Raw genomic sequence first — 27,109 nt, 5'->3', positions numbered from 1 at the left:
GGATGGGAGGGATTTATCACCCTTTTTAGGAACTGGCTGGATATGAGCAAATTTCCAAGCGGAAGGAAAAACGCCTTTGGAATATGAAAGTGAAAAAAGGCGGCAAAGAACAGGAGTAAGTTCAGGAGCACAGGTTTTGAGAACAAGTGGAGAAATACCTTCAGGACCTGGAGCTTTCTTAGCATCAAAATCCCTTTGACGGAAGACCACAGGAGGCATTGAATGGAGAGTGCTGGGAATGGTGGGAGGTGTTTTACCAAGATCATTAATACATGAGCTCGAAGAAAAATGGGATGCTAGCAGGTCAGCTTTATCCTTGGCTGAAGTGACAACAGAATCATCTGGTTTGGACAGAGGTGAGAGCAGAGATGGGCAAAAGTTGCGGCCAATAGCTTTGGCAAGAGACCTGAATGCTCGGATACCATTAGGGCAAAAAGCAAGTTTTCTACTCTTAACCTGTTCAAAATCTAGTTTGGAAACAATTGTTGTGAGCTTTGGTGTAGGCAGAAAATGAAACTGAAGAATTGGAAACAAGCCAATTATGATATGCAACATTCTTCTTCTGAATGGCCTTATCACATTTATTGGAAAACTAAGGATTAGATAAAGGAGGAGATTTTAAAGTGGAGTGTGGGATAAAGGTTCCATTCCTACAAGAATAATTTCGCTGACACGATCTGAGCAAATGTTGACATCAGAAGTTTTGAAACAGTAATCTGACCAAGGAAAAGAAATCTTGCAGGTCATCCCATTTTGCATTTTTTTTTATGGCAAACAAAATGAGGTTGGGAATAGCCATGAGATGAAGGCTCCATTGGAAAAAAGACAATCACCAAGTTGTGATCTGAGGTGCCTAAAGGACCACTTACTTCGACCGTGTACTTAGAAGGGTTGTTTGTGAGAAAAAGAGTATGGTTAGGATTGTCTGGTATTCTTGTAGGTAAATGAACAATCTGTGCAAGGTCAAGAGTAATTGGAAAAGCCTTAGCATCTCGTCCAGCTGGGTCTCTGTGACTAGAAAACGGAAGCAAGCTGGAGTTTCAACATTAAAATCACCAAGAAAAATTACCTCACTCTTAGGAAAGTCGGACTGGAGAAAGTCAAGTTGCAAATAGAGGAAGTCGAAGTGCTCCAAGTGATTGGTGGAGTTGGGTGAACGGTAGAGACAACAGATGAATTTGACACAATGAGGTAGAGAGATTTTAAGCCAGAGAAGATCAAAAAGAGGAGATTCCAAATTGCCAAGTCTCTGACAGGGAATATCAGAACGGACATATGCACAAGTACCACCTTTGAGGCAAAAGGAATCATACAGCGAATAATTTGGGCAACTGAGATAAGCAGGAGTTGAATCAACCAATAACTGAGATTCTGTCAGAAAAAGTATATGGGGTTTGGCAGACTGCAAGTGGAAATGGACATCACGTATTGTATATTGGGGATTATATATTTAAAGAAATCCTAAGTTCCTGTGATGCAATTCAGGACATGTGGGAACTTGACGTGCAAGGTTCCAGACAGGTGAAAGGATTGCTGGGAGTTTTGTACTCAAAAAGTTAAACTTGATGTTACGGCGATACCATTCTATGACAAGTGCTTCATGTTGGAAAATTTTATGACTTGACTTTAATTTTATAATTGTGATAGCTGAATCAATTAGGCGATTGTGATTGTGGGAATGTACACGTTGTGCGAGTTCGTTGCCGGCTTGATTAGTCTTAAAGCTGTTATAGTGATAATATGCACGTCTGTTAGAAGTTTAAATTGTACCATATTTAGTAGTAGTACTCCCGATATAGCATGCATTACAATTGGATTGACATTTAATCAAGTAAACGATGTTGTTGATGTGTCACATTGGATATTTGTGTGTTTCTTTGTTATGTTGTTATTTTGGTTTTTAGGAGCATTAGCAACTAAGGCCATATTGCTTCGGGGATATGAGGTTGTCATTCCCTGACCTTTTTGCATCCTCTGTATTTGGTGATCGCGGGCTCGAACCCCAGTCTAATCAAGAAGCGTGTGCTACACACTGCTGCTCCTGCCCACCTGACTACGGAGGCACCATGTTTCTTTGTGTGTGTTAAACATAGTCCCCTGTTTGTTATATGATGAAAATATTAATGTTATGAATGTGTTGACGAACACTTGACAAAGCTGTTTGGTGAGTTGACTGTGATAGGGGAGGACTATATGTATGTTTTGTTTGTTGTTCTGGTTGGTGTTGTAATTATGTGGGTTGTTGAATGAAGCTCTATCAATTAACTAAGTCTTTCCCAGAATAATTACTTGAAAACATGTGATCAGAAAAACATGTGGGAATTGTGGAAAAGTTTGTTCTTTCATCACAATCATTCATTCTTGTAATATATAATAAGTTGTTGTGAAGAGTCCACTGGTTGATGAAAAAGAATCTTTTCTTTGATAAGTAAAATTCTAATAATTTTATATTTGAAAAAAAATATACATTATGAGCAATTACATCTATAATTACAAGAAATGCACAAAAATTTTAAATTTTACAAGATGAATGATTAATTTTTAAAATCTAATTTTAAAAAGAATTAATAACAGCTGCTACATATTTCTACATCCACGAACTATATAAGCAGAAACATATGGGCATGACCAAAATTGAAACTTTTATCTGTACTGGAAAATGGAAGAGACTTATTTATATATTTCATATTTATATTTCATGCCCGTAACATTTAGCTTTAGTATAATTAATTGATATATATATATATAAAATAATAATAAGAACAACCATGAAAACCGTAAAGCAAACATCAGTGGCAGCAAATATGCACATTCCACCAAATGTTGCATAATATAAAACTAAAGTAAAATGTATGCCAGTAGTATGGCAAACCAGCCAAGCGAAATAATTACTAAACTTTAAATAAAATAATACGTAAAGTAAAGAACAAAGGGTCGGGGAAAAACATAATGAAGAAGAGAGTATTGTGGGAGGTACACTCCTAGTATAATTTAGAATTTGGAAGTCAATTACTAAGCAATATATGAAGGCCACTTAAAATATAAAAGCCAATTATAAGGAAATTTAATCGCGCCCCCGACAACACCAGGGTCTGAATTGTGTGAAATATCACCAAACTGGAAACATGCACAACCGAAAATACGTGACCAGTTAAACTTAAAAATAATAAAAATAGACTGACCATTATGGCCCATCTCAACAGAGGAACATAAGGCCAATAATGGTCAGGGAATCACTGAATTTTGAATGTCAGAGAAATCCATGCATCGACGGGACGATACTAAGATCGAACCGCCAATGCAGTAGATTTGTCCAACGGTAGTCCTTATGCAGTGAAAAATAATAAAACAGACAGCCGAGATTCTCATGGCTAAACCACACCACTGACAAACTAGCTATTGAACTGATATATTTCAAACTTAATTGGGCTATAGACGGCACTGCAGACTCAGGTTAGCATTTTGTCACAACACCTCCATGCAAATATAATATGTAGATTAATCAATTGAAAGGAAATTATAAAATTCATAGTGCTTTACTTTAGTTTTATATATGTATAATTATTATTAATAATAATAATAGGTTGTAGTGATAAAACGGAACATCTAAAAAAGAATGAAAAAAATAAAAATAAATAAAAATAATAATATATAATAATACATTATGGATCTGGGACACTGCTAGTAATAGCAGAAATGCCCATGCCCAGACAAAGGAAACAGGCAAATAGATTAAATAAGTGTATGGGTAGGAGTGCTGCCCTGACAGGTGTAGCTACAATGGAAAAAATTAAAAGTGCCTGAAAAATAAAAGCAGATTACCTAAAAAATTATATAAATAAAATTAAATGAAAATATATAAATGACACTTAATGCTATAGACAGCCAAACCAAAGGAATTTGGTTTTGGCTGCCAGCCATTGCATATATATATATATGTATTTTTTTTTTTTTTTTTAAATCTATTATGAAATACTGGAATAGATGTAAAAGATATGTCAGATCAGATTAATGCCATCAATTGTAGATTGAACATTACATCTGTGTGTAATCTAATGAGTATTGTAAGAGTATAATTGGTACTATATAGTTCTTTACTAGGTACTTAAAGTGTATTAAAACATTGGCATAAAAGTACTCAGCAGGCCATAAGACCAAAAGAATCTATAAAGACTAGGATAGCCTGTGTTGATTTACATTGCTATATCCTAGGAATAAACATATAATTAGCAATAAAATAAAAATATTAAATAGAATAAAATAATGATTATGCAGTTAATTATTGATAATGGGTACATTGAATGGCACTTTTCTGGGGTTAACACCATTCAATATATCCCAACAATCATTAGCAAGGCTATCTGTTTCTGATTATCTGAAATTTGATGTTAAATTTAAAGTTTAGCATAGATTGCCTTTATGTTTATTATTCGGACATAGTTAAACAGGTAGATAACAATCAGAAACAAAGTCTTGCTAATTATTGGTGGGATATAATGAATGGTGTTAGCCCTTGAAAAAGTGCCATTCACTGTATAGGATTATCAATAATTAGCTGCATAATCATTATTTTATTTTATTGCTAATTATATGTTTATTTCTAGGGTATAGCAATATAAACCAACACAGGCTATCTTAGTCTTTATAGGTTCATTTGGCCTTTTGGCCTGCTGGGGTATGGGGTTGTTAAAATTAAAGTATCCCTATGTAGAGGGCTCTGGAGCGAGTTCTAAGGCTCGTACTGAAGAGAAATTTGGACAATAGGTATAATAAAGAATGTGCTCGTCATTTATTGGAAAAAAAAAATTAGTTACAAAATTTGTCACTATATAGCACTATGGCAATATGAATCACTTGAACAGTGCTACAATTGTTCAACGTGTCCTCCATTTTGGTCAACAAAAGTTTCCATTCAAAGAACAGCATTTCTACAGCACAATGAAACTTGTAAACTGGAATAGCCAGCACATGACGTCTAATGCTGTCCTTCAGATCTGCCAGAGTTTGACATCCTTTCCGATACACCTGGTTCTTCAAAAAACCCCACAACAAGACGTGAGATCTAAGGCTGGGGTGAGATCTGGTGATCAGGGTGGCCAAGATGTCTGGAAACAACGACTATTGACTCGTCTGTCTGTAAAGTGTTGCCTTAGCAATCTTTGGACACAATGGTGGATGTGGGGAGGTGCACCATCTTGCATGAATATGGTATCCTGAAGGCACCCCATGTTGTTGCAGCTCTGGTATTGCAAAATTTGGCAACATTTTATAATATCGCTGTCCAGTGACGGAACAGGTGCGGTGTCCAGTCAGTGTTACCTGTTCAAAAAAATATGGCCCAATCATGAATGTGGCAGTAAATCCACACCATATCACTTCTGGAAAATGCAACGTGACCTCTTGGATAACTCAAGGGTTTTCTTTTGCCCAAATGCGACGGTTGTTGTTTGCTTGTTATTTGGTTTTTAGGAGCATTAGCAACTAAGGCCATATTGCTCCGGGATATGTGGTGGTCATTCCCTGCGACGGTTGTGCGTATTCACTTGTCCATTTAAGCAGAAGTGGGCTTCATCACTCCAAAGGATGTTCCATGACCAAGTAATATACACTGTCATTCGCGCCAGAAACTGAAATGCGTATGTGAAACGAATATCTGCATCACCATGCTTTAGCTGCTGTAGCATGTGCATCTTGTAAGGATAGTATCGCAACACCTGACACATTAATAGCCTTATAGTGGAATACGGCATGTCCACTTCACGAGAAACAGCAGGCACACTTGGGCTACCACATGGAGATTGATTTGATAAATCCACGACAGCCATAGCCACACCTTCGACATGAGAAGAGTCCACTAATTTTCGACCTCTAACACCAAGATGTCCTGTCGCTTCAAATTTTGCAATCATTTTGCGGACAGCACAGTCTTATGGGCTTCTGACGTCGGAATTCTCTGATAGCCGCAGCTGCACTGTTGCTGTTCTGATAGTACAGCTTCACTAATAGTGCCTTTTCCTGAAACGTTGTTGGCATTGCTTCTGTAGTGCAGGCAAACATCTACTGTATGATTTTGAAGAGATTGCTTTGCTTTTATACAGTACAGTAGAGCTGAGTAGTGGTGCTGTGGCAATAACTTATGATTATACAAATAACTTACATTATTTGCATAATCGTAACTAAGATAGTTAGGTGCCATACAGTGACAAATTTTGTAACTAATTTTTTTTAAATAAATGGCAAGCGCATTCTTTTTTGTACCTGTTGTCCAAATTTCTCTTCAGTACTTTTCAGTACAACCCTGTACTTTTATGCCAATGTTTTAATACACTTTGAGTACCTATATAGTACTAATTATACTCTTACAATAGTAATCACTCACTCACTCACTCACTCACTCACTCACTCACTCACTCACACACACACACACACACACACACACACACACACACACACACACACACACACACACACACACACACACACACACACACACACACACAGCGGGGGAGGGCCCCAACATCCGATGGTAATAACGTTCCACAAAACCCATTGTATGTTAAAAATATTTTAAGTTGAAACCAATGTTATTTTAAGTTGAAACCAATAATACATGGATTTCCTGTAATTTGTTCTCCAATAACACATAAAATAGGTATTTCTTACATGTTATACTTCATTTTTACATTAAAAACTTGTGTTTTATAAATATTGTTTAATAAATTGTCATAAAACAACTTAAAATAAAAATCAAACAATAAATTAGCATTTACCTTAGACTTGAAGTGCAGAGCATATGAAATCAATGGTGGAGGGACTATATCAAATGTCAGATGTCTTTTCAGTCTTTTGTTGCTAGTGGCAAAGAAACTGTTCAAAGTGGACTGTTTTTTTATGACTTTTTTGTAGCTTCCTGAAGTAAGAAATGACTTCGTCTTCCACTTTGCACATCATGAGTGAAAGAAATGACAGTCTTCATCTCTTCAGGTGACACTTTTTGGGTGTCTTTTTCTTCCTCTTTCTCTCCAGTGTCACTCTCCATAATTTTCTCCAACTCTTGTAGCTCCTGTTGTTAGCTCATGTCCATGATCGTCAATAAGGTCCTCCACGTCCTCTACACTAACCTAAAGACCCATCGATTTACTAAGAGTGACAATATCGTTTGTCAAAGCACCATCATCTTCAAATCCATCAACATTATGGATAATTAAAGGCCAGATGTTTTTCAAGGCTGAATTTAAGCACCTGGTGGAAACATCATTCGAATAACTTACAATCAGCCTCACACAATCCAGCATGTTTAAATTCAACCTCCAAAAATCAAGGGTGACAGCATTTTCACCAAAGGTTGCTCAAAAGCAATTTTCATGGTGTAGATTTTCTTGAAGTTTACAATCACTCGCTGGTCCATTAGTTGAAGAAGAGGAGTGGTGTTGGGTGGAAAAAATTTGAACACAGTCAAATTGTGCCTCAAGAGATTGAACAAGGTTGGGATCATGGCCTGGTGCATTACCTAGCAGGAGCAGTGCCTTCGCAGGAAGCATATTTTTCTCACTGAAGATCTCACTGATTTTTCTCACTTCACTGAAGGAGAGAAAACTTCAAGCTCCCATTCATTGAAAACATATCCTGTAACCCAGGCCTTCTTGTTACTGCACCAAAACACTCCCAGCATTCCTTTGTTGTTTAAATATTCTGGGGGTGTTAGAGTGATAATGCCGTCAGCTTAAAATCTCAAGAGGCATTGGCACTCAACAGGAAAGTGAGCCTGTCTTTCACAGGCCAGGTAAACTAGCTTCATCCTTAGTGATGTACATTCTCCTGGGCATTCGCTTCCAGAAGAGGCTGGTTTCATCAATGTTAAAAATCCTGCTGGGGAAGATAACCTTCCTGACCAAAAAACTCTTGGATTTCAATTTTAAAAGTCTCAGCTGCTTTTTTATCAGTAATGGATGCCTCCCCATGCCTTTCAACACTTTTGATATTTGCCCTTTTTTTGAAGTGCTCGCACCAGCCTCTGCTGGCTTTAAAGTCTTCAAAGTGCACAGCACTGCCACTGGTTGATGGAGCTTTAAGTTTCAGATTGTCATAGGTCTGACACAATCGTACGAGTGACGTTCCGCATGCCGAGCATTGAGCAATAACATTGTTGAACAATAAAAAAGATGCTAATTGGTTGAGAACAATCGTACGAGTGATGCTCTGTGTGGCATGCATCTGAAAATTTCCACTAATGTATTGTTCCAGCTATATCAGAAAGCCATCGGTACCTGCAAATATCATTGGTCCTTAAAATAAATGATCATATGGAAAGTATATTGGTTCCTGAGAATATTAGATGTTGATGTCATCGTAACTCGAGGCCCAATATATATATATATATATATATTTAATTTTGAGGAAATTTTTTAAATAACATGTAAAAAACTCAGGTATTTTTAAATATTTTTCTTATTAAAATGTAAGAATTTAGATACAATAAAGTACACACATCAATTACGAAAAAAGGAAATATTGGCAAACTGCAAGCAGAATTCAAAAAATCCAAAACTTTTTCCCACAGTTCATCACCTAACAGGAATATCCCTGAAACCAAACTGGAGTGCGACCATTGCCAGGTTAATGTTAATTAGTCAGATCAAGAGTAAAGGGAAACCTTTATAGTGAAGTGATTCTATTGGCTAATGGAAGAAGAGGAGGTTTACATACATATGGTGTTTTTTAGATGAATTTTTTTCCTAGTCAACCTTATCCCAAAAAGATGGAGAATTCCAAGATCCATAGTAAAGTTTTAAAAGAGACAGCAAAGGTTTCACAGAATGATAAGAAATTGAGGGAAATTTGTGAATGGGGTAAATTTTGAATTAAGATGAGGCAAAATAGAAACATTTTACATCAAACTATTTAAGGATATCAAAAATTCAGCAGAAAGGAGGCTTTCCATATTAAACAAGGCAGCATTTACATCTCACTTTCATACATCATTGTGGATTACTACTGTTGCCAATGTGAGGGTTTAATGGCTCAAAGCTGCTATACCACACTGTATCTGTTTCTGGCAGATGAGTAATGATTAATATATAGTGCTAATTATGTTTGAAATTCATATATTTAATTTGGTCATATTCAGGTAGGTAAAAAATTCAGTGATGAAATTCTTAGAAATTAATCCTAATGCAACAAACTTAACTTTAAGAGGGATGTGTCAGGGTTGTAAACAACTTAATTAAGAATACAGTCTGAACAGTGTCAACAGAAATGTCAGCAGTATTTTCAATATTTCAATGTGCTTAAACTTCTGGTTGGGACAACTAATGCCAATATAAAAGGGCTAACAGAAACTTGGTATACTCATGAAAAAGAAGACGAGTTTATAAGTGACATGTATTTAGTAAAAGTAGACAAAAGGGAAGTGGGTGTGATGTTAGTTAACAGAAGTATCCTATGAATGAAAAAGGGCATTCTCTGATATGGAGCTAATGCATTGCATCTATGTGGGGTAGTAGGGAGTAAAGAGAAAACACGAGTGAGAGTATGTTACAAACCAGAGAACTTTGAAAAGAATGATGAGAGCCTTTATATGTAGATAGAATAGTTAAGTCAATGAGAGTGCCTTCTTATGGGAGATTCAAAAGCTAATTTTAATGTGCCCCTAAATAATTTCAGAAATTAGGAGAGGAAGCTTACCATGGAATTGCGGATATAAAAATTTTTAAAATCAATTACTAGGTGATTGCTATCTATATTAGCATATTGGGGGGGGGGGGATGAATATACCAGACCTGTCATTACTGGTGATTCTGACAGTATTATAGCAATCAAAGTACAGAACCCTTGGTTGTTGTCGTTGTGGGTTTTTTTTGGTATAAGGGCTTCATGGGCCATAATTAGTAGAGACATATGATGCAAGAAAGCAAGCTTAAATATCATTACAAAAAAAAAAAAAAAACCCTTCCTATTTCACTCAACCATTCACCACAAATGGTTGTCTAGTCCTGCCTTGAACTTATTTAAGTTGCTGACCTCTGCTACAACAGATGGAAGTTTGTTCCAACTATCAACCACCCGCTGGCTAAAGGTGAATTTCCACGCATCTATTCTAAAATTGTCTTTCCTCAATTTGAATTTATGCTCATAGTCTGAGCAGGAGGAAGAATCCCATTAGCACTGATGTTGCTCAATCCATTCAAGGCCTTATACACCTCAATTAGATCACCTTGCAGGTGCCTAGTCTCCAGAAGCTGCAATTTGCAGCACTTAAGCCTTTCTTGGTAATACTAACTCTTTGTTCCATTCACCAATCTCATCACAGAATATTGGAACACCCTTGAAAGGACAGCCATTGATCTCCACGTTCAGAATGTGGTTCTCAGGGCTAAATCAGAAGCCAAAGAAGCAGAGTGCAAACACACACACAAAAAAAAAAAACATTCAATAACATATGTCCAGGCATTAAAGGGGCCCCACCATGACCACACACCAGATAAACCTCCAAGTGGGACTGAATTACAAAAGAAAGAGGAATATGTAATAATTAGGCCAACAGTCTAGCAAGCTGAACTTCAGTGAAGTCATGAAGCAGGCCATTACCAAGAATCCTGAACCTCCATTTAAAACAATTAAGATAAAGGGAATAAGAAAAATAAGAATTACAGGGATAGTAACAGAGACAGCAATTAAAAAGAAGATGCTGATAAGATTAGTAACAGTAGTGAAGTCACAAATTTAGGACTAAAGGCTGAAAAACTTAAAACCAGAGGACTGAACATATCTTAACTGAAGTCTATGACAAATATTTTCAGGACTATTTGACCATAAAGCAACTTAATTAATTGCTGGAACAAACTTTCATCTGTCATTGTGGAAGTTGACAGCTTAAATAAATTCAGGATTAAACTAGACAAACTTTTCGAGTGAATGGATGGGTGAAACAGGAAGGGTTTTTTTTTTTTTTTTTTTTGGCTGATGTTATATAACAGGGGTGGCCAACTTAATTTGTGATGCGATCGACTTTTTTTCTTCAAAATGTGCCGTGATCTACCATCTCAAGAAGTTCATTGCACATGGTTAAAAAAATTAATCAACACATATTGAAAAATGTTTATAAATTTTAAAATTAAATGCAATTCAGAATTCTTATTTTAAATTCATACGTATTTAAATTTTTAATTTATGCAAAGTTTGTATCTTAATGTCATCTGCCAAACTTTCAAAATCAGGGCTATACTGTGGTAAGGCCAACTGTAAAGAATCTTCTGTATGCAAGTCCGTAAGAGTAGAGCGATTCTTCATCTTTGAATCTGAATTGTTTTAAATACGAAAAGGCTGATTCACACAGATATGTAGAACCAAAACAGGAATTTAAAAATTCACTGCATTTTTTTACAGCACTTTTCTCGGCAAACATATTTCCAAAAGTCTTTTTCTGATTATCTGGCTTTTAGAAAGATATTGTTTTGCAATGTAATAATTTAATTTTCAAATAATATTCTCTCTGTGTGAAAAATCTCAGCGATTTTTTCTGCAATTTGTTTCGTAAATCTAAGTTGACATTAAATGGACAACAAATATATTGAAAAATGTCTTCAGTTGTTTTAAAATCACTGAATCTGATTTCAAAATCATCCACAACTTTCTCAATTTCAGAAACATATTTCTCACTATTAAATTCGAAAACAGGATATTTTTGCTAATGATCTTGCATATTTTCAAAATGATCAAATATTTTTTCTTTGAGATCTTTAGCCATTGCCAGAAATTGATATGTGCAGATATGTGAAATTGATATTGAAATTGAATATGCAGAAATACTATGAATCATGTCACCCACATTTTTATTTTTTCCTTGTAATTCCAAATTCAAATCACTTAATTTACTGGAAAAATCTAACAAAAAAGCCAGATCACACAACCACTCCGTATCTTGCAGCTGCTGATAATCATCTCCACTTTAATCGAGAAATTTTTTAATTTCATTCAGCAAATTTCGAAATCTGTAGAAACTTACTCCGACTCAGCCACTTCACATCTGTGTGTAATATTAGATCTGGTTCTTTTTCATCAAGTTGCATTTTCAAAAGTCTCCTATGAAGAGATTGTCCTCTGATGGAATTCACGATTTTGAAAGCTATGTCCATAATACTTTTAGTATTTAATCTTTTGCTTGCTAACTCAAAAAATCTGAATTCATCATCCTTTTGGCACAATGCAATGAATCGATTAAGATGCCCTGTCATTGCTTTAGCTCCATCCGTTGTTATTGATACGAGCTTAAATAGTGGTGATTTAATTTTTTCAATAAAATTTTTGAATTCATTAAATATATCAAGACCTCTGGTTTAATGAAACCATACTGAAACCATAATAAAACCATAATGACCTCTTTTAATGAAACCATACCCAGCAGTTCTTCTCTAGTGGCAGTTATTTGGTTTTTTTTTTTTTTAGGAGCATTAGCAACTAAGGCCATATTGATCCGGGATATGCGGTGGTCATTCCCTAACCTTTCCGCATTTTCCATATTTGGTGGTGACTGGCTCGAACCCCGGTCTAATCCTCTAGTGGCAGAATCATCAAAAAACATACCAACAAAAACGAGCAATTGAGCTGTATCACTGACATCTGTAGATTCATCCAATTGTAAAGAAGAGGACACACAATTAGCAATATGAGCACGCAATTGTTCACTCACATTTTTACTCATTTTTTCGATGCATCGTATCACAGTATTTCAAGATAATTGCAGATCTTGAAGGGCACTTTTATTAATTCCATTTTTGTTCTTAAAATTTTCAAAAAGAGAATCTGTTATTCCTAATAATGTGTCTTTGATGAATTGACCATCAGAAAATGGTTCACATTTTTTTGCAAGAAGATAAGAAGATGACTCACTTTAAATAATGCTACGGTTACTGCTTTAGATTGTAATTTAGGTGCCATGAAGAAATTTTGTTGTGCGAATAATCTGGATTTAAGTTCTTTTAATTTATTTTTTCTAAGGTCACTATTAAGTGAAAAATCCTATTGGTATTTACCATGGAGCGCTTTGAAGTGCCTTTCTAAATTTCCTTTTTTGGATATAGCCACGGAAGCATTGCAAATCAAATAGCAAGATTTTTCTTTTATCATTACAAAAAAGTATTCTAGTTCCGACTCTTGATGAAAATTACATTTTACCCTTTTTCGTAGGATTCATTTTAAATCAAAGGGTATTAAATTAACATATAAGCACTATCCAGTTATTAATATTAAGTAAGCCAAATAAGAATTTGACACATACATTATGCTTTCCTCAACGTAACTGTGTGAATTTTCACTAGACAAGTCTAGCGGCTGTGCGGCGACAAGGGTGGTCATGTGGTTAAACAGATTTGTAAAAAGCGTATGCAGTGGGGCGCATAATAATAATAACATTTAGATTTTGACTAATCTATTTTTTATATATATTTAAAATTCGTTACGATCGACCGAAATTAAAGCCACGATCGACCGAAATTAAAGCCACGATCGACTTGTTGGCCACCCCTGCTATATAAGCTTGCTTTCTTGCATCATATGCCTCTACTGATGCTAATGCAGAATTTAACCTAAGATATAGTACCAAGTGAAGTTCTGCCCAAACCTATGAACTATTGTATAGTACAACTATCCAGGTGATAGTTCAACTGGATAGTTGCACAATCACCAAACAAGACTATATAGGATGGGGTAGTCATCAGTATAGGGGAGCACTTTCCCATACTTTAGTGGCACAAATGTATCAAATTTTGGCGCATTTCCTACATGTGCACTCAAAAGGAGAGGGCATGTGGCCATTGTGTAGTCTGAGGGTATGACTATAACAGTTGCAAAAAAAGTCCCAAAAAAGCAAAATGTTCAAATTACAAGAGTAGACTTGCTTTCAATCACTCAGTGAGTGAACCAAAGTGTCCAAGCTACTTGAAGGCAGTGAAACAGCACAAACAGAACATAAATTATGGACTATTTGCATAATTCCCATAAGTGCCATGCTTTGAAATTCCTATAATTAAATGCCCAGAGAGCACGTGCTGTTTTTGACAAACTAAAAGTAATAATGGAAGAAAAACAGATTGACATTGCTTGTATCCACAAACCTCACACCTGTTTAATGGAAAAAAAATTGGTTTAAAATACTTACTAAATAATCATCATATGTAGCATTAAGTGTCTTCCTTATCCACTGAAATGCATCTTCAACATTCCACTTAACAATTTTTCTACTTTCTGGTGAAGTATTTCTAGAAACAAAACAGAAAATAAAACAATTCCAAGTATTTTTTGAAGTTATATTGGAATTGAAAATAGATTTCAGTTTCAGAATGTACGTTCATTTACAATAAACAATAATAAAATATAAACAATAATTTACAATAAATTTCAATTAAAATACAGTCAAACTTGGTTATAACAGGCATCAAAGGGCCGACAAAATTTCCTCGTTATAACCATTACTCACTATATCAGTGATGAGCTAAATCTACCATTTTTTTTTTTAAATTCTCAATAACTTGATAAAAAGATAGATTCAAAAAACAAAAGAAATATTAGAAAGAAAAAAATAATATTAGTATATACCTACATATTATTTGTATCAATATGCTTGCATTCAGTTTTTAAATTGATCCAGCCAACCGCTGTTACATACAAAATCATCGCGTCCAAATTGTTTAGCAAATTTTTCTGCTTGAACCTTCAAGATCGACCATCTATTGAAAATCCAGCACTTCTTTGTGCAGTGAACCATTGAAGCAATACTTCATTGACGTTTGTAACCTCGCACTTTCTAAATTTATTATTATTATTATTTTTCCTGTTACATTCTTTTCTAGTTCCAATATGTAAAGATGTTTATTCTTCCACAATGTCACTACTATTGAAGAGGAAGAAGAAAACTTTTTACACACTTCAACATTTTTTGCACCACGTTCTAACTCAACAATAATTTCGACTTTTTTCGCGAATCCAGAGACACTTTCTTTTGTTAGTAGACATGTTTCCGAAGGAAGGGTTCATTTCTAACTGCTTTTACTTTAAAATGACAGTAAAGTGATCTGCATACAAAGTTCTTAGAAGTCTCGAAATGAACGCAGAACAAGCAAAATGCCAATGAATTATTGAATAGCCTCGTCCCCGAAAAGACATGGTCATAAACCAGCCACTAATCCGATGCAAGTGGTCATAAAAGCTAAGTCACCCTTTTCATTTTTGTCTATTCCAAGAACTGGGTTTTTTCGACTACCCGAGCATTAGGAATGTTTGCATAGTTACCAAAATTTGTATGGTATATCTGTGTAATATGCTCATTATAACAGTAGGCAATTGTATGGGAATACGTGTAAATTAAAATCATTATGGCTTTTTGCTCATTACAGCGTTAATCTCGTTATTTCCAAGTTCGATTGTATATATTTTTCACCCAGATTATTTTACCAAAAGTCATGGGAAAGCCCCACTAATTGCAGAAAATTGTAAAAATGAAACATGAAAAATATTTTGGCTTATATAGGTGATAATCTAAACATGAATTTTTCTAAAAATGTAAAATGATAAGCACACTGAAAGAGCTAATAGTTTCAGAGGCAAATGGCAGCTTGTTGTCACGTATAAAATGTTTGCAAAAGCTACTTCTCAGGAATTTCAGATTATAGTCGTGGCCAAATAGGATGAGTGGGGAGGCTTTTAATTTTAGCTGAGTATTTCATCAGTAACATCTTTCTTCTAATAGTGAGTGCAGGTTCACAAGCTTCAACATATAGACTTTGAATTGGGGATGTCCTGTATGCAACTAGGGCAATCCTAAGAGCAGAATGTTGGATAGGGACAAGATGTGCTAAGGTACCCTCCCTAGCAGTCATAAACAGGTACTCTGTAGTCTAGCTGAGATCTAATTAGGAACCTATATAAGTGGAGTGGGCTATAATGATCTGCATTCCATGATGTACTTGAGATGAACCAGTATGTTCATTTTATTAAAGCAAGTAGTTCATAGATGTTTGACTGCTCTTGGAAGTTTAGCTCCTTATTAAAAATTAGCCCTAGTAGATGAATACTGCTACAATTGAAAGAGGGTGATTGTCCAAGTGTAACTCGGGTTTAGGATGCATTTTGCTCTTGTTACAGCAATGCATGGCTATAAACCTGTAGTTTGATTGTATCCGTTCTGTGTCTTCCACAGTTTAATGTTATTTATTGATATTTGTAAATGCCTCTCAATACAGCTAATATTCTGGTAATAACAGGATAAGGAAAAACATCAGCATAGAGATATGAGTCAACAAAGTTTGGAATGCTGTTTGTGATATTGTTTATTCGTATTGCAAATAGAGTCATGCTGAGAACAGAGTCTTATGGAACCACTTCTTGTATGTATTTTTGAGACAGAACCTGCTGGTATTGAATTTTGAAAGACCTATGGGTGAAGGAATAAAATATGGTAAATGGCCTCATATCAAGAATGGAGATCCCTTAAGATGCCATAACACCATGTGGTATCAAAAGCCTTCTCAATATCAAGAAATATCATGACCAAATGTTGATTTCTGAGGAATGCATTTCTTTTATTTGATTTAGCCTTTACCATGAGATCTAAGGAAGAGCTATTCTTTTGAAAGCCAAACTGAGTATTACTGATTTATGATTCAGGATCCAAGGCACCAAGTGAGTCAGAGGTGGGCCATTTTTTCCCAAAGCTCTACTCAAGCAACTAGTTAGAGAAATTGATATATATAGTTGTTAGGAATCGAACGTTCTTTTTCCGGTTTAGAGATAGATATTACATAGGAGTGTTGCCAGGAATTGGGGAATGTACAAAGTATATTCAGAGAAGATCTGATTGTAAAAGTTCAGCAATGCGGACAGAGATTTCTGGTTTAGATGTTTAAGCATTCCAGAGTAAATTCTGTCAGGGCCAGCAACACCATTTCTAGAGGTATTTATGGATTCTTTCAGTTCAGATAGTGTGAGTGGTTGGTTATAGGATAAAGGACAAGTAACTTTGAAGTGCTGGATTTCTCAGCTTCAGCATTTAAGTTTTTGAAATGATGGCTTATATGAAGCAGACAATTCAGAGACAAAAGGTTCCTAATAGATTTGCAATCTCTGCAGGAGTAGAAATCTCCTACTGATTCCAGCTAAGAAGGGTGAAGGTAACATAAGGTATTTACCAGTTAGCTGCCTTATTTTTTTTTCCAAATTATTCTGGCATCAGTATTTTTGTTGACTGAGGAAGCACATTTTATCCAAGAGTCCTTTTTAGCTTTCTGCCAGATGTAACATGATTTGGCTCTAAGTCTCTTATAATAAACAAGGTTGGCAGTGGTGGGATATTGTGGAATAAGTTCCATGCTTCTTTTTTTCTCTCTTTTCATCTTGTTACAATTTTAATTCCGCCAGTGACTACAAGTGGAATTAAGAAACTAGAATGTTAAAACTACAGTTTCTTAATTGAGAATGCAGGATGGCAGCTGTTGCAGCAACTCCAGCTGATAGTATCTGTATTATGATATGCTCGGTGATGGTATCGGTAGGAGAAGACTCAATGATGTGATGATCAAAAGAGACATGGATGATATATTTAGTCCAGTTTTTTTTTTTTTTTTTTTTTGATTTGGTAGTTGTTGGCGCATCGGCTTCTGTGGCCATATTGCACCTCCCAAGGTTTTTGCAGTGCTTTGATCCAAGCCCGAGGCGGGAATCGAACCCGCGACCTTTGGGTTGCCGGACGGGTACTTTACCCACTCGGCTAGCCCGGTCGGCTTTAGTCCAGTCTGCTTTAGAACAGAGTATAGTATTTAACCAAAGTGATACTTGAGGTGTTAGATTTGTCTCTTGTAGGCAGATACTGACTGGATTATACAGATTTATTAACTAGATAGTATGAATCAGAGCTGTAATACTCAATATGTTCTACGTTGATAATAATATTAGTAAATTAATAAGAGGAGTTTACCTCTCCAGTAGTATACAATCGATACACACAATTATGGGAGATTTTTTGAATTGCTTGGTACAAAATTACATTAAATCTACACTAAGGTACTCGGCCCAAAGTTACCATATTTCTTTCCTAAAATATTGCCTTCAAAACAACATCGTTCCAAAGTTTGCCAGGGTGAATTTAAATCAAAAAATTTCAGGCATAAAACAACTATCACTGGCGACATCACGTAATATTGTTAAGCTTGCCTTAAAATCTCGATATTCGGATAAACAAAAATACCTTTCCCAGGTTAGGAAGCTTCGCGATAAATGAAAAAATTATCTACATCCGAACGATTGGTCTGTATTGAAGACCTCCATAGATTTGCGACGGGAAGCACAAGCCTCAGAAATAAAAAACAGACATGTTAATAAGTTGCAAGCATTATCGAATAGTTCAAGACACGTTCATGCGAATTCTAACACATTGTCGCGAGCTTGCGACCAAGTTCACACGAGTTGGGTGACATCCCCCCCACAGACACATAACGCACTACCACAGAATATGTCGGCTAGTTCACGAACACCCCCTCACCCAGTATCCAACGAACCGACATATCAACAGGTTACAAATCTTTCCTCGTGTACACTATCGCAGGACCAGATTTCACTTTTATCCAAAGGATTAAATTATAATTTACCACCTCGAAAGCTGCCAAAAAAACAATGCGTAATTGATATTGAATTTGGACTTCGTAGTGCTCCACAAAAAGATGTATTTATTCAACAAGTTAACCAAGTAGTGAATAACATAAAAGAAACGCGACTTCCTAAATTGAATACACATGACAGTTCAGCTTTACGAGAACTTCGAGAAAATAAGGACATTATTATACAGAGGGCAGATAAAGGAGATACAGTGGTAATACTAGATAAACATGATTATATTAATAAGTTAGATTCAGTTGTATCTGATACCTCCACTTATCGTGAAGTGGACCCGGCACTGTTTACCAATTTGGTAAATCAATACAATAAAACGTTAACCACATATCGTAAAAACGACTACATTACTATGGTTCAGTTGAAGGAATTGAAGTCCAGAACACACAATATTCCTGCACTTTTTGGTCAGGTAAAATTACACAAGCCTGGATTTCCGATTCGACCTATTGTTTCCTACAGGAACTCGGCATTTTCAGCCTTAGCCACACATGTATATAATATTATAAAACCTTTTAGACAGGTTATACAATTTGGGATTAAGAATTACGATACATTATTTAATAATCTTAAAGACTGTAGACTCGGCGACAATGACAATTTATTCTCATTAGATGTTACCTCATTATATACGAATGTAAACGTTGAATACACATTAGATATTATTTGGGATATGTTAAATAAAAACTCGACACCGATTAATTATACGAAGCTGCCCATTAAGGAAATTTTTCACTTAATTAAACTATTAGTTGAGGCTAACTACATCACCTTTCGAGACAAGGTGTACAAACAAATTTTTGGATTACCAATGGGTTTGAGCCTGAGTGGCTTAATGTCAGAGATCTATCTCTCAACGATTGAGCAGATACATTTGACACCTTTTCGTCCCCATATCACATACTATGGGAGGTATTTAGACGATGTTCTAGTTATTACTGATAGTAGTACTATCCAAGACATTTTACATTCGTTTAATAATATTCATTCTAGACTCAAATTTACATTGGAAAGGGAAGATACGGATACTAAGTCATTAAACTTTCTAAATTTCACGCTTACCCGGGACTCGAACAAAATACAATTTAGCATCTATCGAAAACCCACAAACACCGGTATGCTTCTACATTATAATAGCTACCACCCGTTCACCTACAAAAGATCGATTATCTTTAATCAATTTCTAAATGCCTATAAATATTCAACGACGGATTCTGCTTTGGACTCAGAAATACAAATATTAACTAGCAGATTCTTGAACAGGGGTTATCCCATTAACACAATAAATCGAATTAGGGTACAAGCTAAGGATAGGATAAAAAATACTACACCAATCAACAATAGTAATATCAAAAAATACTTTATTTCTGTCCCATATGTTGAACAGTGGCACAAACAGCTTAACAGATTCTTTAAAGATACCGAATTTAAAATTATAGCTAGGCCTATACGGAAGTTACACACTATACTGAACAATCGCTCGGTTCTTTCCGCGTTCGCTACACAAATTAATGATCTAGTATACAACATTTCTTGCGGTGATTGCGACTCGTCTTACCAGGGTTCGACGCGGTTTTCTCTTAATATTCGTGTAAATCAACACGAAGCCTCAGTTCGTGCTTCTCGTTCAGCAGCGTCAGAATTAGCCTTTCATGCCATTAACGAAAAACATACTTTTTTATTTAACGAGGCCAAAATACTTAACGTTCAACGTAATTATACGCGACTATTAATTGCAGAAACCGTTGAAATTAAATTACACGAGAATTCTGTTAATGTTCGGCGGCCATATTTGATCTCCGATGCGTGGACCTTTACGCGCATGCGGGAAGACATATAATCACTATTTAAGTTGCAGGTTTAGCCTGATTCGGTAATTTTCATTCCTGTGATCACGACAGTCAGTCGAAAAGCATTGTCAGCTTCAGGAAGGAAAATCGTTTTGAATATTTTCGTTAGATTATTTTAATTGCGTTAATTTGAATTTTAATTGTTTTGAATTGATTTTGAATTGTGTTAAATTGATTATTTAATTATTTATATTTTACTTTAATTATTTAATTATTTATATTTTACTTTAATGTACCGGTAAGTTGTCGATTTTTTCGTTTTTTTCGTTTTAATTTCTGGAGGGTATCATACGGAAGTGTTCCACGTACTATATTGAGGTAAACTCCTCTTATTAATTTACTAAGATTTATTAACTCGTTGATGCCACCATTGTTGCTGCAATTCCATTGTACTATGTTGTTGCGGAGATGGGAGAAATCCCAGGTGCCGTCCGACACGAACATACCTTAACATACCTTGTACTATGTTGTTCATTGTTTAGGTTTCGAATTAGAATCTGTCTGCTTTTTAGAGGTGCTCTGCTTGCAATGGTCAATTTTTATTTTTTTCCTTTTTTGGGAAGAATGGATGTTTGTTCATGTCATCTTTAATAAAGATCTATAATGGGTTCATCATAATTTTTCTCTGCAATATCCATAGCTGTGGTATCAGATGATTTATTTCTAACATAATCTGGATTTTCAATTTGGTCTGGTGTTACCAGAACTGATTGAGCATTAGGTAGTATTGAGATTGGATTATTGTTCATTCTATCTAGTTTGTTGACTGATGCAGATGATAGCAGTGATCAACCCCATTTGAAAATTGACATTTTTGGGGGAAATGATGTATCTGTTTGAGTTGAAGCTGTATGGTATCTCTCGGATTCTTTAGCATATGTATGTTTTGGGATATTTTGCACAAAAAAACTTTTGGAAACTGGGAAATGCATTAATTCGAAAATGCATATGGTTTCAAGTCACCTGGTGTTTTCAGACTGAATGTAATTTTTTATTTAAAATTAAACTCTGAGGATCGAAAAGAGTTGTGCAAATTTATGAAAACATTCTTCAACTTGGACATGTCATCAGATCTTTCAATAAATACTACATGTTATGGAACAACTATAGAACAACTCTTCAATGTAAAAATTATATTTCCTACTTTAGTCATTACAGACCAATACTTTCAGTAACCAATATGTAATTATTATTAATAAAATAAAAACACTGTTATATTATTATCCACGAATTTTATTAATATCTCAAAATTAAAACATTTTTAATGCCTGCCTTAAATCTTAAATGTAAAACACGTCAAATATGCTAGCAGCAGGACACATTATGTACTTGGCACAGAATTTTTCTCCAGCTTCCATTGATCACAAGATTTAGAAAAGGCTGGATGGTTGCCTATACAGTTTGGACATCATGATGATTCGGCATTGCAAACAATATGAACATGTCCTTTTGATCCACAGTTTTAGCACACTGAATCTCCTCAGCAGAGTTTGGGAATGCCCAAACTTCTGATACTTGTAGCACCATATAGGGTTGGGTATATAGGAATGGATGTGGCAGTTTAGGTATTCAGCTTTTACTGATGGAAGGTTCAGTGTAGAGAAAGTAAGAAAGATGCTACAAGTAGGAACAAATTCTCCATCTTTCTTGAATATCATCCACCTTGCTGCTTGAGTAATTTTCTTGTCCTGTAGTTCTTGAACAATCTCCTCCTCTGAGATGTTTAGAAGGTCCCATTCAAAAATACACCTCTGGAGGTGTATTTTTGAAGGGTGGCATGAGGAATACCTTGGTAGCAACCCGACCAAATTACGCAAGTTTCAGGAGAGACTCGGAATGTCTGGGGCTGATGGTTTCGAATAATAAGTTGCCAGATTTGAGTTTTCAACCATTTTAGGTGATCCAGCTACACTTTCTAAGCATTTTTGAATATAGAAATGGGACAGTGTACCTAGTGATTGATTCATTAGTGAATGTAGTATAATTAAAGTTGGAAATTCCATTTGAGGTACATCTGTTTTCATCCTCTTTCATGCTGGATTGTCAAAATCAGGTTTTTGCAGATCTACAAGTGAATATGCAGCCTTCAGCAAAGAGAAATTTTTGTTTTCCATCATTGCTCTTTTTAGCCCTAGAAGATAACTTTTCCTTCCAGGTTTCAGGCCCTGTTATGGAGAGGCAAGAGCAGTGCCACAAAGTGATCAAGCAGCTGTTACTTGTGTTAGTGATAAAAGAGAAAGAAACAGAAAGGTTCTTTCCTTTCTGGGCCTTTGCCTACTTCTTGTAGCACAAAAGAACTACTCCAATAAAAAATGAGGAAAATTGTATTCAGAACAAAAAAAAATCTGTATATGGCAAAAGCTCTTTAGAAGGTTTGCTTTAATGAGCACACAGATCACTTGGCACCTGGAGCCATGACAGTCTGATTTACAACACAGCAACCACTCATTATATTATTTTATATGAGAAAATCATTTGAGATATATTTAAATGTATCTCAAAATAAAACCAATAAAACTATTTGGTGAATTACTGATAATAAATAAAGACTCAAAGAGTTATGTCACATTGTAAAACTTTAACTTAAAATATTTTTCAATTTGAACAACAACAAAAAATCCTAATGAATACAAATAAATGAAATGATAAATGACTAGCAGCATGACTTTAATAATACCTTGATTCAATCATCTTCTTTGCTGCTTCTGCATATTTTGAGAGTTGTTTGCGAGCATCTCCTGAAAATTTTGGACGAACAAGCTTTATGGGTATATCATACATTATTTCCCGAAACATTGACTGAGACACTTCAGGATGGCAATTTCCTGGTAGTAATGGATCTGAACCTCTGTCAATTACTTTTCTTTCCATTAGCCACCTGTTGAAAGACTCTTTAGGTGCATCAATACCTATATATATCAACAGGACAAAATGTTGATTACACAACAGTTATTTTAGTAAAAATTAATGTTTCAAAATTTTTCTGTGTCACCTAATAATTCAAAGCAACAAAAGAAGCCTTTATTAAATTAATCCTTTCGCTATTTGTTTCTATTCTTAATTACACTATTAAAAATGCATGTTGCTTTCACTCAAAAAATGTCAAATGTATGATATTTAGGCCTTTCTATCAAACATAACTGAAAGCCTTAAAAATTTAAGGGTAACTGCTTGAGTTTCTCAAAATTTTCAGTACAATTTGTGTACATATAAGTAACATAACCAAAGAAATCACCAGTGCACAGTTGCCATCTTTTATAAAGTATCAGCCAAAAAAAAATAATAATAATAATAATATAAAACAAACTTTTACTCACCTCATTTACCTATCCTTTCCAATAATTTCAACATTCCTCATTAAATGTATTTATATATTTACTTCCACAGCAATGGGTGGAAGTTTATTCCAGCAATCAAATTGCCTGGCTGAAGGGGTGCCTCCGTAGCCAGGTGGACAGAAGCAGCAGCGCGTAGCACACGCTTCTTGATTAGACCGGGGTTTGAGCCTGTGAACACCAAATACGGAGGATGCAGAAAGGTCAGGGAATGACCACCACATATCCCCCGGAGCAATATGGCCTTAGTTGCTAATGCTCCTAAAATTCAATAACAAGCCTGGTTGAAGGATAATTTCCGCACCAATTCTGCAACCATTCTTCTTCAATTTAACTACTAAACACAAGTTTTTTCAGTCCAGTTTCCAAAGCCCATGTGTGTGTGTGTGCATGCGCCTTTATCCCAACCTAATTATACTTGTTTACTGTTGATCAAAAATATATTCACCACGCATATAAGGGGAGAACTTGACCACCCTAATGAGGATAGTTTAATTTTTATCCACCATGGCTACCATTTAATATAAGTATTATCCATTTAGAACCCACTGTTTGCAGCATTATTCTGCAAACTTTTTTGCAGGGAGCAAGGGGTATACACCCTTATTAGAGTACTTTTTTGAATTGCCATAATGAAACAAGATGGCTGCCAATGGAATTACACAAATATTTCTAATGCAAAGCCAAATTTTGAGTTGGCTTTGCATTAGAAACACTTATCTAATATCTTGTCATCTTGGTGTGGAATCCACAAGGTGTTGCAGGTTGTCCTGTGGTAGTGTTGCACAGAGTCCAGTAATGTCAACGCATTGTCAGGTGGATGGTCATAGCATCAAATGTCCATTACCAGTAGGTCCCAAACATGCTCAGTTGTCATGAGGGCAGTCACAGATCTTATGACTGGGCATAATGCTCCTAAAAACCAAATAACAACAACAAACAACAGAATGCATATGTTCACACTCTGATCCAAACCAAATTTACCATGTACTTTTTTGGAAGAGAAAGATATATATCCCCACTGGGATGGGATACTTTTATTTTTGTATTCCCATACTGAAACAAGATTTCTCCCACTGGAATTATAGGCACAATCTCCCCTCTGGGAGGTGGCTATCTGGCTAGGTCAGAAATGTAAGCTTATTTAATTTGGTAAGCTCTTGAGATAGTTTCAAGTGTGTTTTTGCTTATTTTACATTCAGTATTATAATAAAGGAATTGTTTCAAGTGCCCTAATGATTTAACTTGGCTTATTTTTGTATTTATTTAAATAGTTATAGCTTAATATAAATATGGCCATAGCTTCCATAATTTTTGTGAAAACTTTGCAAGTAAGAATTCCACTGTTGTAAAACTTTATTATCAGATTAAAAAACAGCCAGTTAAATAAATAATGATGCTAGATAAATAGAAAATCACTAAATCTCTGAGGAAGCAAGGTGATTTCACAGAAAGTACTAACACTGAGGGTTTGGCAGATACTCAAATGTCTAATATTGTGCCAAGTCACAAACTGTCAACTCACTTGGCCCTAATAATGAATCACCACATGCAGAATACTTTGGTTCATATAATTTTGCATATATAATACATGTTATCCAGGAGTAGAAATATTTTAAAAGAACACACAAGAAATTAAAAGAGATCCATAAGAACAATTTTAACTGAGATCCTAGTGTATACGGTCTTCAAGATCTCATACAAATTTCGGTAATGTCATGCTCTTTATTTGTCCAGTCCATATCCATACAGCTGAAACTCCCAAAAGGTGTCAACAAACATGTTCTCTTTGGTTTCTCCACTGAAAATTTCAGACATTTCTACTATTTATCACACAAACAGAAAAAAATATAGGATCAAGTTTTGCATATTCTCAATAATATACGCATATGATGAAAAATTTTTAAATTAGCAGCAATTCTCGTGTTCAATCAAGCCTTTATATTTTTATGACAGCGGTTTTATATCACAGAAGAGTCTGGCTGGCATCCAATTGATGAAGCACATAGGTCTTTCAATTGATATTTCAGTCACTATCAATCAAGTTAAAAAGAAAGATAATACCCCGAACTTCTTAAAAGGAATCCGTGAGAACAATTTTACCTGAGAAGATCCAGGCATGCATGGTCTTCAAGATCCCCACGTGAATTATCTTTCTGTCTACTCAGTCTACATGGCTGGAACTCCCAACAGCTCTCAACAAGTGTTTTCTTTGATTCCTCCATTGAAAATTCCAGATATCTCTGTTATTACTGTGCAACAGAAAAAATGCAGGATCAAGTGAAGCCTATCCTTGATAATCATGTGCTAAAAAACATGAATTTAAAATTAGCAACATCTGTAGCGTCCACTTATTGAACCATACACTATTTACATTTTATGCCTGCACATTGAATCATTACATACTATGGCTTCGTGCCACAGAAGAGTCTGGTTAGTGTACAATTGTTGAAGTACACAGGTTTTTGAATATTTTTCTCACTGTCAGTCAAGATAATAAGGGAGATAATAGCCAAAACTCCTAAATAAGAGAGGTGATGAAAAATGTTGAAGGTGCTACAGAAAGTGTTTTATTTTTAAAAAATTATTTTTAAAATGCTTGAATATTATCAGAACAAAGTCCTTGCAGCTGTAGAGGTTGTCTGCACTACTATCGGATAGCAGAATGATTGAGGGAAGTCCCAGAAAAAGGCTATTGCATGTTCAGACCATATGGAGGTAATGAGGAGTTCCAGACCCCATTGACTGCTGTAAAAGCACATCAGCTACCCAGGGCCGTTTTAAGAACATTTGCCCCCACCCACACGAATTTCCAAATGTGGCCCCTATTCAGTTTAAATTTTGATTAATTTTATTCTGGGTCTCTTTTAGTCGCATTCCTAACCCTATGTATTAAAAGAGCTGCTGGAAACTATGCTCCATCACCACATCAAGGTGGAAACCTTGATGTGGTGATGGAGCATAGTTGGAGTTTTTTTCTTCCTTTTTTTTTATTTATTTATCTTTTTTAAATTTTAAATTTATTTTTATATTTTTTGAAATCTTTAATTCATATGAAATTTGTTCAAAATATGAAGAATATACCTATGAACAACTTTAAGAAAAGGTTTTTTTTACAAAAATTACAAAAGTTGTTTTCGCTATTTCAAAGTGGCAAACTTTTGGATGACATTATTAAAACCGTTTTTTTGTAAAAGCTCATTCTCTATTGCCATTAAAATTAAATGATTTAAACTCGACTGGTTAATATTATTTCTACATTCATTC

General features: G+C 35.2%; 1 protein-coding gene across 2 annotated transcripts in view; it reads right to left on the bottom strand.

The window, feature by feature from the left end:
* The window catches only part of Pcif1 (Phosphorylated CTD-interacting factor 1), a 429,173-nt gene that overhangs the window by 237,980 nt on the left and 164,084 nt on the right, over positions 1-27,109 (bottom strand). For both annotated transcript variants that reach the window (XM_090384018.1, XM_090384020.1), the window contains 2 exons: positions 23,185-23,416; positions 14,156-14,255 (listed from right to left, as the gene is read on the bottom strand). In XM_090384018.1, coding sequence (XP_090240144.1) covers positions 14,156-14,255; positions 23,185-23,416 — 332 coding nt within the window. The remainder of the gene's footprint in view (positions 1-14,155; positions 14,256-23,184; positions 23,417-27,109) is intronic.

Source organism: Mastigoproctus giganteus, chromosome 10 (assembly GCF_048544385.1).
Source record: "Mastigoproctus giganteus isolate SK-2022 chromosome 10, ASM4854438v1, whole genome shotgun sequence".
In the NCBI taxonomy this organism is placed as follows: domain Eukaryota; kingdom Metazoa; phylum Arthropoda; class Arachnida; order Uropygi; family Thelyphonidae; genus Mastigoproctus; species Mastigoproctus giganteus.
This window is presented reverse-complemented; position numbering and strand designations above follow the sequence as displayed.